The sequence below is a fragment of the Manduca sexta genome, chromosome 2 (assembly GCF_014839805.1).
Source record: "Manduca sexta isolate Smith_Timp_Sample1 chromosome 2, JHU_Msex_v1.0, whole genome shotgun sequence".
NCBI classification, from domain to species: Eukaryota; Metazoa; Arthropoda; class Insecta; order Lepidoptera; family Sphingidae; genus Manduca; species Manduca sexta.
The window spans coordinates 2,940,934-2,953,376 of record NC_051116.1 but is presented as its reverse complement, the minus strand read 5'-3'; the positions used below and the strand labels follow the sequence as shown (position 1 = coordinate 2,953,376).

The window sequence follows — 12,443 nt, the reverse complement described above, 5'->3', positions numbered from 1 at the left end:
ACCCAAAAAGCATTTAGTTTACATTTTATTTTTTACCATACAAATAATTTAACAAGATAATAATCACAATAACACTTTTAATTTTACCATAAACATAACTTAATGTTAATTAATTATGAATTATTGTCTTCATAGTTAATTATGTTCAAAACCTAGGACTTTGACAATGCGTTCATTAGCGAACCATTTCTCAATTAAAATCGCTTGTGTCTCCCAAGATATTACTCTTCAACTTTATCCCAAAGGTAAAATTTTTCATACAAATATCTCAACTCTTCCAACCATATCACATCACGTTCAACAGATGTCGCTTTACAATCATAAGCAGAAACTAAACGGCAATTTTTATCGTCAACAAAAATGTCACCCACCACACTAACGTAATCTCCTTCATTGAAATTAATACCTTGTCTACTTATTATAGAGTTCATAAGAGTTGAAACTATGCCCAGATTTTCATCACGGCGCGAAACATCTTCCAAATGGCTGTATAAGTCTTTAATGGCGCCTCCGCGTAGATTCATGTTGCTTTTAGTAACGTCGTAATAAATTTGCACCGAACCTGTAGGGTCGCTTAGTTCCAAATTAGTTGCGGAGGTTGTTTTGTTGTATATTGATGTTACGACGCCATGGATCATAACATTTTTGAATGTTAAATTGAATAACTCGTAGATGTATTTCTGCTCCGTTTTTTTGGCGCGAAAAATGTCCTGTATGTACACTTTCAAAGGCACGTTTTGGAAGTTGGACATGGCATTTGGTTATTTTGACGAAATAACTCACTGAAACGCGTGTTATAAAATTTGAAAACTGAGACAATTTCTGTAATTACAAACATTCAAAAGTTTACTGAACTATTGTCAAACTGACACTTCACAGGTTTAATGTTGCCACTATACGCAATAAAAAAAATATTTGTTTTATGAACCAAATCGATTTCCAAAGTTATTTAGATTATTTTCCCACACAATACTACCTATGTACGATTAAAGTATAATAATGTAATAGAATGAAATTCTTTATTTTACAGCCTATCTTTGAGGCATTACTTACTTAAAGATATAAAATGTATTAACCGTCCATTGCAATCCATACTTATAAATGCGAAAGTAACTCTGTATGTCAATGGCTAAAATCCCATGGCTACAACACTGGGCCGATGTTGATGAAATTTGGTACGGTGTAAGCTTGAACTCTAATAAGGATATAGGCTACTTTTTATCCTCGAAAATACATAGCGGGACATAATATTTATTCTGGAAAAAACTTTACTACGCACGAGAAGCCGCAAACTACAACTAGTTGTAAATAAAGCAAAAAGGTTTTATCTTTCCACCACGAAAAGGATAGTTTTTCTTTATTATTTTTTTAAATGTTAGGCGATTGATTCTTTCACAAAATATATCTTAATTTGACGGTGGTTAATAGAATAATGTTCAAGAAAAGTATAGATAAGCTTGTCTCATACCCTAACAAATGTAATAAAAATGTATTTTGCATGCCCATCTAGACATGTAAAATAAAATTATGTATCTACGTAATATTATTTTACATTTAACTACATCAATCTAAAAATAAACAAAACATAAAACGGGTATAAAATAGTGTATGCAATCATGCTAATTGGTAGAATTTCGAATATTCACATTGCATATCATACCTCTAAGAATAAAAATCATTAACATAATAACAAAGACAAAAGTGCTAACGGAAACTTTACTTGATTTATTTCATACTTCGCAGTTTTTTAATAACCTATGCTATTTGCTAAATGGCGATGTAATTAGCTCTTCTCCGAATAATTGGCCGACTTCCCAATTACAATATTCTGCGAATATGGTTATCGAGTGTGGGTGGAAGGGGTAGGGGGAGTTGTTACAGATAACGATGTAATCCAGCCTGTGAGGGCTTGTCTAGGCTACGTAATAGCTGTTATAGAATTTGGTTGTTTTAAAAAAAATCTAGTTTGTATTTTTCTTGACATTCGGCTTTATTGGCATTAATTTTATTTGGTCGGAGTATTTGTGTTACTAAATGAAACAATCGTTTAGTGACACAATGAAAACAATGTTTATTCGTTTGCATTCCATACATTGCCATACCGTTTAGCCAATTTATTTTAATAAATAGAGATATAACTTTGTTTACTTATTGCTTGCACTTGCAGGAAGATTATAGCCGTAGCAGATTTAACTCACAAAAGGCGGCGTGCGTGTCGTCCGTGCTAATCGCCCAAACCAACTGATTTTGATAAAGTATGAACGTATTTAGTTCCTCCTCGTTGAAAAATAGTTTTCGAGTTCCTAGATGGTGCTATTGTTGACATTTAAAAAAGAGCATTAGTCCACATAAAATTCTATCTACGGAGAAGGCGGTATGACAGAACCTTTGAATAGTATGAAATATTTCTTAAGATAGACATTTTACAATAAACTGAATTAGTGACTGCAACTTTAGTATTATATCATTAACCCCTTCAAAGATGTTCGTATGCTTAATGTTATGAAAGGAAATATAGAATATTGATTTAATAGAGCATTAAATCGAATCTCTATTAGACGATTGAATCTATATTGAACTTTCACGTGTATAACATACGGACTAGTTAGGAATTCTGCACAGGAAAAATAGAAATCATTCTAGCTTCACTTAGCTTAAACTTAAGCGTAGTGAAGCTACTGCCGAGCCTAGTTAAAAAAATTAGGCCTTATTTTTAGGGTTCTGTATTTCAAAAACACGGACGTCGACCCACGAGGTGGACAGATGACCTCATAAAAGTCGCAAGAGGACGCTGGATGTGGGTCGCTTTCAATAGGTTGATCAGGAAATCATTGGGGAAGGTCTATGCTCAGTAGTGGACATCCCGCGACTGATGATGATGATGATGAAGAATTAAAGTAAGAAGTAAGATTTAATTTAATTTAATTTAATTTAATTTAATTTAATTTAATTTAATTTAATTTAATTTAATTTAATTTAATTTAATTTAATTTAATTTAATTTAATTTAATTTAATTTAATTTAATTTAATTTAATTTAATTTAATTTAATTTAATTTAATTTAATTTAATTTAATTTAATTTAATTTAATTTAATTTAATTTAATTTAATTTAATTTAATTTAATTTAATTTAATTTAATTTAATTTAATTTAATTTAATTTAATTTAATTTAATTTAATTTAATTTAATTTAATACATATATTATAATATGATATATAATTATGCCGCTCCAGGTTTAATCGATTGGATTTCATCTTATCCCATGTTAACGGTGATATGCGTGCATTAGCTAGAAATTAATATTTTACGAATTTTATTGCGATTGTTTTGTATTATAATTATCTCCCGACGTTTCGAAGACTTTGCAGCCTTCGTGGTCATGGAGTGGACTTGATTGACTGCCTTAACTAGTCACTGTTTTGTAGAAAAAATCTTATTCTACAAAATAACCTTCATCCTACATATCTCGCTTCCTCATCTTGAATGCGGACTGATCGCATCGACAGTCTCCTCTGAGGGCTACACTCGTTACCAACTCCTTTGTGGCGACGTTTGTTTTAGCATAACAGCCTTAAAGAAATGGTAATACGGTTGTAATTTGTTGAAGATTGGAAACATTGTTATCTTTTAATATTATGGTAATTTATTTTAGTTATGAGTGGGTCATGTTGTGTTAGGTATAGAAGATAGCAATATGCGCCCGAGTTATCTACTTAGAGGGCTTCTTATTTATTTATTTTTTTCGGTAGAAAATTACAAATCGGATACTGGAGTCTTCCGGCTTTGAGATTGCAGGGCCCTGGAGGAAATCTGGGAAGGATAGGGAAACCTCTTAGGATGGGAGGAGGGGAGAAGGCCAGTAAATAGCCCAGTCCTTATAGGCCTCAATGTGATTTGGCAACCATGAGGTATACACAACGGTGTGTCTAATGAATGGGCGTGCAATGTGGAAACCAAGCGTACAAGAATTACCTAGGGGGACTAATGTGGGGTTGGCGCAACATTTTTGATGTATGGTGGCTTAGTTAACGACCATCTGTCAATCTGAGACAAATATCCTCTGGGGAAGCTAGTACCGGACAGTGTATGCTAAAAAATAGGAATCACCTTATTTTTACCGACATGGGACTAGATCCTAGAACTCAGAGGCCAAATACGCTATCACTCAATAACTTTCGCGTACAAGTGCCTTTGTAAATTAATTTTAACTACCAGATTTCATTTACAACAGTATAGCAAAGTGACGAAATCAGTACAGCGAACATTAAACAACTACCGTAAACAAATAGAATTACAGTTGTTGTCGGTTTGTCGGCACTCTCCACTGGTGTTGCTAGATGAAATTGCTCCCCGGAAAGTTCCGATTTGTAGGCCGACATAATCGTATTTGTAATAGCGGTCTATTCGAAATGTATAATACAGAAAGAAAAAAACATATTTCTACATGTTATCTTGACTTTAGTTGTTTCAAATATAATGTGGATCTTGTTTCATTCATTCCATTGTGCCACTAAAATTGTTGATTCTGTGTTGAAAAAGGTCCACGGAAACCAGCAAAATGTTGAAGTTGGTCTATCAGAAAAAGACGTTTGGGAACCTCTGCTAGTATATTCGGTACATACAAACCACTAAAATATACACTACAGCATTTATTAGTAAACGATACATTACATTGTGCCGGGCATAACTAGACTACTAACCGAGCTCTACAAGCTGCATATAAAGATTCAACTACGCAATAAGGAACCGGCCTATGTTTGAATTTGTTTATTATTCAAAATTCATTATTTAAAAAGAAGCACTCCTGCGAAAACTGCATAAAAATTGGTTACAAAATGGGCTAATAATTCATATTTCAAATATTGTAACGTGCAGACGGGCGCGTCGTGGGGATATCGCTTCATCTCTTTCTTTGGCATGCATCGTAATTCCCGATGACGTCAAATGTGGGTATTTCGTCTCTTTTCTGTTTCTTGTTAATTACCCCTTCCGCTGACATTCAAAGACTTATAACTTGTTGATTTTTTACCAGATTTGAATACTCCCTTTGTGTTATAATTTATATAACGTAAATATTTGATAATAGTAAAGAACAAAAATGAGTCCGGTACCCTATTATTAATACCTATATGTGTCACTACAGAAGTTAGAAGTTTGACATATTCTTGGAATCTGTAAATAAGCTAGTGGCAACACTATTCGAATCTGAAAACACAAACACAACTGGAAACTACGCCGGCGCGAGACGCGTTCCCGCCCGCGGTTTCGCTCAAACAATCATCTTAGCTTATTAGTAACTGACTGACTGGACTGGGTTCGAATTTGGTTTAGTCAAAGAATTGGAACGAAACGATTTTTTATGTTTACGTGAATGCTGGACATTAAAATAAAACTACGAATTGTATCGCGGATTTTTATATTATAATTTTTTCCCAACGTTTTTACTTTGCAGCCTTCATGGTCTATGACTCCCTGTGACTATGAAGGCTGCAAAGTCTTCGAAACGTCGGGAGAATATTATAAAAACAAAACGCGATAAAATTCGTAGTTTTATTTAAATTAATTGTGACGTATAAAAACATTATGCTTCTTCGGCACGGTATGACACCGCTGAAGTTCTGGATTCGAACCTTGGGACGAGGAAATTGATACTGAGTTTTTCTGCTCAGTATCAACCTGGAATTTGGAATTCGTGCTCAATATGGCGATAAAAGCGGCGATAGCCTAGTTCGTTGTAGAACGGGCTGCCGAGACGAATGTCTGCAGGTTCAAATCCCAAAGGCCCACACCTCTGACTTTTCTAATCAATCCAATCCGCACTAGGCCAGCGTGGTGGACTAAGGCCTAATCCCTCTCAGTAGTAGAGGAGGCCCGTGCTCAGCAGTGGGCAAGTATATAATACAGGGCTGATATTATTATTATTATGGCGATAGGCTCGCCCCCTATCACGTCATGGGATACATGTGACGAAAAGTGGATGTCTTGGTTGTACTCGGCCTACCTCTTCGAGGATAAAGGCATCTTATGTGGAGGGGTAAGTGTTTTGGAAAGCATCATGAGGCTCACGTTAATGTCTCCGATATAACACCCACACTAGAAGGTACCGTAAAGACAGACACAGACAGAAAAACAGACAGATCACGTTCTGGAAAAGCCACATTTGACTGACTTAATTTTTGAGGTTTATTTATTCAAGAAATGTCCGTTGCTCGGGATTGCTCGATTAGGCGATAGATTCTTCCAGATATGGGACGAAAATTATGTAGACAACTTGTGCACTTGTATTTCTGCCTACCTCTAATGATGCCAGTGTAACACTATATAACGATCACAATGTACAAATATCTAAAGCAAATTCTTTTAAAAACGATTAACTAATCCAAAGAATCTAAACTCGTTTCAATAGATAGCATCTTTCTACTTCTAATGGGCAAGTAGTAAGTGACGCAACACATAATAGCTTAGGAGTTAGCTAAATAGAGTTAAGGTGCCGCGCAGACGTGCACCTTTTGCGCCAAACACGATACAAAATAACGGAAGAGTTTTTAATATTTTGTTGTATTAAATTGACCATTGTTAGATGTAGTTGAACAGGATTTTTTTTATTTTGTATTAAGTGCACTGCAATTTTATACCTTATTTTATATTTTAACTATCAATAAAGTTTAGTTTAGTAATTTACTAATTTATTGAAATTTGTATACCTACCTAGTTCCTAACTACACGGTATTATTTTAATAATACTGTAAGTTGTAACCTATTACATTCGCGCATTAATTTATATTTCACATAAGTATATATTTAGTGTATACAAATATATAACAGTAGGTAGCACAAATTAACTAGGTATCTAATAAGTATTTTAATACTTCGGGCTGTAGCCCGCGATCCCCTTAGCCTTTTCTCAAGTGAATTAATAACAAAATTATGCGTACTGCTCCGACGAGTACGGTGCAAGAATTAAGTAAACGCAGGAAATAAGACGAATTTACAACGCCCAGGTTAAACTCCCAAGATTAAGCGCCAGTAAAATATCAAAATTTTACGACTTACACGGCGAACTTTACTCTCGCATTGACGTAAATTTACGCCTATTTGAAATTATGTTAAACATTTATAATGTTCTGTAGCATTAATTTGCGTAATAGAAACTAAAATTCTTGCTATAACATACCTTAATTAACTCAAATTAAATAAAACAAGCGTTACATTATTCCATTAACAAGGAGCTACTGTTATTGCGGGCGCCATTTTGTGAAACAAGCAAAATGGCCGCCCACGCCTGTGCGCGGGAAATCTTTAATATTTTTTTCAGTAAAATTAAAAAATAACTCCCTTTTATTGTAGTAACATAAAGTTTTATAGCTTTGTAACGTTTCTTGGTATTTTCTTATATTTTTTTATGTCATTAGGGTGTTAGTGTTAGGAAAATGTTTTCTGAATGGCGTTGATGGATACACGTGACGGCGCTTTTGTGTTGAATTTTGTTTATATTTAGGTTACAAATCCATAGCCGACACGACAGAGTGATTATCCATTGAACCATGAAAGTCAGGCAGCATTTGGTTGTACGCGCCGGTGACACAGCGGGATACAGATTACTTGTCTAATGCACAAAAGCTTGAAGTGGGTATTCATCGTTTCAATAGTTTGTCAATTTAATGTTTATGTAAATATTAATCAACACCTCATTAATACATCATATTTTACTGGCTTTATTGAATTATCTTTGAGGACGTAGTGGATGTGTAGTTTGTAGGAAATGATGTTGTAGTTAAAGAACTCAAAATTATATTTTTTTAATTTTTTTTTGTATCAACTATACATACGTACCTATAAGGTTTATTAGCCGTCGAATAACAAATAGCAAACTGTGACGTCACCGATTGTCATCGGCTATAACGTTGCATGCGTGAGAAAAAAGATAGCGCACACCACTACGCTCCCACTTTCGCTCACAACTATTTATTAGCATAATGGATATCTGGTTTATTTTTCAATCAATGTCAATGGTAATTTCACAGAAGAATTTCTCTTTCGTATTATTTTCTGTAACAATATAATTTACAAAACTTAAACATGGGAAACTATCCTATTATAATCAAACAATACACATCACACATTTATCCCCGAAGGGGTAAGCAGAGGCGCAACTAGGGCACCCACTTTTCGCCAAATCTGTTTCGTGCCATGATGTAATAGGGGGCGAGCCTATCGCCATATCAGACATAAATTCCAGACTCCGGGCTAACAATATGCAGAGAAACTCAAATATCACTTTGCCCGATCTGGTATACGAACCCAGGACCATAGAGCGCTGCCGTATCACGCATGCATTACAACAACGCCACCGAGGCAATCAATAACTACTATAATCAATAACATTTTAAATTACGATGAGTTGAAATTTTCTGTAAGCCGCCACGGTACCCTCAAAATTGCCAGTCTACTCACTACGAACGAGCTAAGATAAGGCGAGTTGGTCTCGCTGCGGTCTATGGGCTGTCGATTATTGCCAACGATTCTTCTAGTGACGTCTCCGGTATCGATATTTTTGTCGACCTCGTTGGCTTGTGTGAAGAAGCGAAAGATTGGGAAGTGTCTATAAAATTCTGTGAGATACTGTATGCAATGTTGTTTAGAGACTGTAAAAGGATAGACGAATTAAATACGGACCATATTGGAAGGCTGCAGAGTGTTATATTTAAATAACTTTATTTGGCATTCCGCTTACCTAAAAGTCTCTTTTTTATCTTAGAATATGCCCAAATCTATTGCAAATTACAATCAAGAGTTGAACTTATATTTAAACATAAAAACTTTCTCATTCTTAATACCTAAGGGATATTATCTACCTTCCCTTTTCCGTAGACAAATAACAGTGTAACTCTACCACAGAAAAATATCTTAAACCAAGCAAAGAAATGCATTATTCCAACGCTTTGCATTTTATAGCTAAATCTCGTCTCAGCACTATCGATAATTATCCCATCACTAGTCGATAGCGTCACGTGTTCCGCTGAGTCGAGACTGGCTGAATGCCAAAGATGCAATGCGTGGGAATCGAACCTACATTCGACAAAGTATGATATGATTGTGAGGACGTCAATTTTACGTGAATGAGTTTGATTAGTGGTTTGTTAAAGATGGCTTCGATGCCTGGTTGGGACAATTTAATAAATAAAAATCCGTTTATTGCGTTACTAGCTTTTGCTCGCGTGAAAGAGTTTTCTAGGATATATTTTTTTTCCGACTTATTTGATAGGTATCGTTATATTATGACCAAATTACACAAAATCATTATAAATTGTAGCCTATTTGTTATTCTGATCTATAATCAATATTACTGTAAAGTTACATCCAAATACGTACAGTAGTTTTTTCGTGAAAGAGGAACAAACATACATCCATCCTCACAAACTTTCGCATTTATAATATTAGTAGGATTATCTACTTACCTCTATTATTATTAAGCATAGTAAAATTGTAGAACTATAAAGGAAAAAGGTAGAGACTCAGAGCAGCTGGTTTTCAATCTCTCAACTGTATATAGTAACTCAGGAATAATTAAATGTGACTCTATATGGAACGGTGAAGTCCTTGTATTATAATTATATAATTATGAATTATCCAATGACCAAAATATTTTATTTCATTTTTGTGTTTGTAGCGTTTGAAGTCAACTTATTAGTAATCCATTTACACGCCTAACTATCCTAATATATAAAGCTGAATAGTTTGTTTGGACGCACTAATCTCAGAACAACTAACCCGATTTTGATACAAAATCACTAATTGGAAGCTACTACTAGCTTTACTGGTGGTAGGTCTCTCAGATGTGAGACTCTGCCTTGGTAGGGTACCACTGCAATGTCTATTTCTGTCGCCAAGCAGCAATGTGTAGTCACTGTTGTGTTTCGGTTTGAAGGAAATTGTAGCCAGTGTAACTACTGCACATAAAAAGACTTAACATGTCATGTCTCAGGATGGCGAGCGCAATGGAATACCAAACAATACTTTGTAATTCAAGGTGTTGGTGTTTCTACTGTTTATGGGCGGTTGTATTGCTTACCATCAGGCGAACGGTAAGCTCGTCTCGTCATTAAAAGCAATAAAAAAAGGCTACATAACTTCTGAGTGCTAGGCTACTTTTATCCTGGAGCAACTTATTCACGCGGGCGGAGTCACCGGCAAAAGCTAGAGTAAAATAAAGCTAGGGTTGATTTATTCTTGCAAAAAATACACAAACAAATTCAACACAATACGGAACAAACTCCCTTTTAAATTCAATCGTCCTCGAAGTAAATATTAAATATAATATTTGCGACAATAAACGAAAGTTAGTAACAAGATGGAAGTTAGTGTAACAAGGTTATTTCAGCAGTTACCCGAGTTGTGCAAACGAGACCGGTTGCCTTCAGGTAATTTTACGTGTGGACACACGGACAGGACGACTGGCGAACCTGAGATTGTTTTTTGTTGTTTTTAGAGTATAGTTCGACTGAAATTTTAAGTGACGTAAAAGACATTCCAGAAACCTAAGATTGCTTTTGTAATTTAGACTCTAATTTGAAATTTTCGTCGAACTATACTCTAAGCCTAACTATACTCTAAGATAACAAGTCTGTTTCTCGTTACTGACGGCATGGTAGTCTTCGCAGTGCGTAGATATAGGATATAGATTGGATAATATTATTGTATCTCAATATTAGCCAATCACAGCTTTGCTCCGTCCTTAGATAAAAAAAGGTCTATGAACAGGGGGGTAAGTCTTAGAGTATAATTCGACGAAAATTTAAAATTAGCTAACCTACCAGCCTTTCACTAGCTACCCAAGTGATGACTACCCGAAGAAGAAAGGCAGAAAGAAACTCCGGAAAGAAAAGAAAAAGTTCGCCGTCCTTACCAGCAGTGTGTGTTCCGAAACATCCAGCTATAGCCCCTGTAGATCTAGTCGGGCAGCGTGATGTTTGATGGATGTTTTGGCTACTTAGCTACACTGGATAATCCAGTTACTATCAGCTAATTTGCCGTGACGCGCAGACTCGGGATAATTTAGTTTCTTCATTTATTACGTTATGTTTAGCCTTTAACATTGATAAATATTGGTGTAGGTGGATTTATCAGTGGCATACAACGGGTGGAAAAATATGGTATCAATAAATGGCGAGGAAATTGGTAATTTACTGGTAGTTTTGCATTCAAAACAAAAGTAACTACTGGACATAATAAGACTTAACATCTCATGTCTCAGGATGGAGAGCGCAGAGGAATACCAAACAATACTTGTAATTCAATGTGTTGGATGGTGTTTCTACTGTTTATGGGCGGTCGTATCGCTTACCATCAGGCGAACGGCAAGCTCGTCTCATCATTTAAAGCAATAAAAATAAATGAAATTATAAATGATATCATATTTTTGACACACCCTGTATACAAGACTATCATTACCATACATTGGGCCAGATAAAAAATCCAATTTATTACCAACATAAAAAACCCGGCAATTTCAAAGAAATGTATCGAACGCTAGCTAGTCTTTTCACGATTCTAGGTGACCTATTTCCAACATGGGACAAAAACATATGCTTAGAATAGCTTAGTAGCTAATTGAAATGCCTCGCTCGAATAGATGTCTATATTGCTTTCATTTTAGTAATTTCGAAATGTTTGCCAATTATATGAAGATGTAAATATTTTAATTAAAGTTATAATAATATTATTATGAGCTCTTATGATTTTCATTTAAATTTATATATTTTTCAAATTGCCTCGGTAAAGCTCTTATTATACTTTAGTCAATAATGTGTTTGTGAATTCTTTGATTTAATTTTTATCTTTGTACCAGAACCTATGTTATGTGGTATATACGTTCGTTATAAATGTTCTTCAGTATTATCGAATTTCTCAATAAAATATTAATTAAACTTTTCTTTTAACGTTTAAACATATTTATTCTAAAATAAGACATGAGTATACAATTTGCACATAATATAATGTACTGATGGTAGGTTTCTCGTATGGAAGAGGTCCTCTGAGTTGCAGCGCAATGTCTATTTGTACTGACAACTAGCAATGTGCATGTACTGTTGTGTTTCGATTTGAAGGACATGGCAACTAGCGTAATTACTGGGCATTATGAGACTTAACATTTTGTATGACGAGCGTAGTATCACGCAGTTTGTATTTATTTGTATTTTAAAGTCCTGTTTGGTGTTGCTACTGTTTATGGGCGGTCGTATCGCTTACCAACAGGCGAGCAGGATGCTCGTTTTATTATTCAACTGCAATAAAAAGAAATCATACGTGTAACTGAAGGAAAGGTACAAGTGATTTGACAGTTCACCAATCATCCAACTCTTAATGAAAAACGAGGTTTATATTAAAAACAACAGAATGAAACTTAAAACAGTTTATTTATAACTTATTAATTTTACAGTC

At 34.8% G+C, this 12,443-nt stretch overlaps 1 protein-coding gene across 1 annotated transcript; it reads right to left on the bottom strand.

The window, feature by feature from the left end:
- Nucleotides 1–26: 26 nt before the first annotated feature.
- On the bottom strand, nt 27–871 carry LOC115453081. Its single transcript, XM_037438302.1, has one exon. The coding sequence runs from the start codon at nt 750–752 to the stop codon at nt 222–224; it is 531 nt and encodes a 176-aa protein (XP_037294199.1). The 5' UTR covers nt 753–871; the 3' UTR covers nt 27–221.
- Between the last annotated feature and the right edge of the window lie 11,572 nt (nt 872–12,443).

Bases quoted from the DNA above. Each gene is read 5' to 3' on its own strand.
- LOC115453081 (XM_037438302.1), bottom strand. From the start codon at position 752: ATGTCCAACTTCCAAAACGTGCCTTTGAAAGTGTACATACAGGACATT.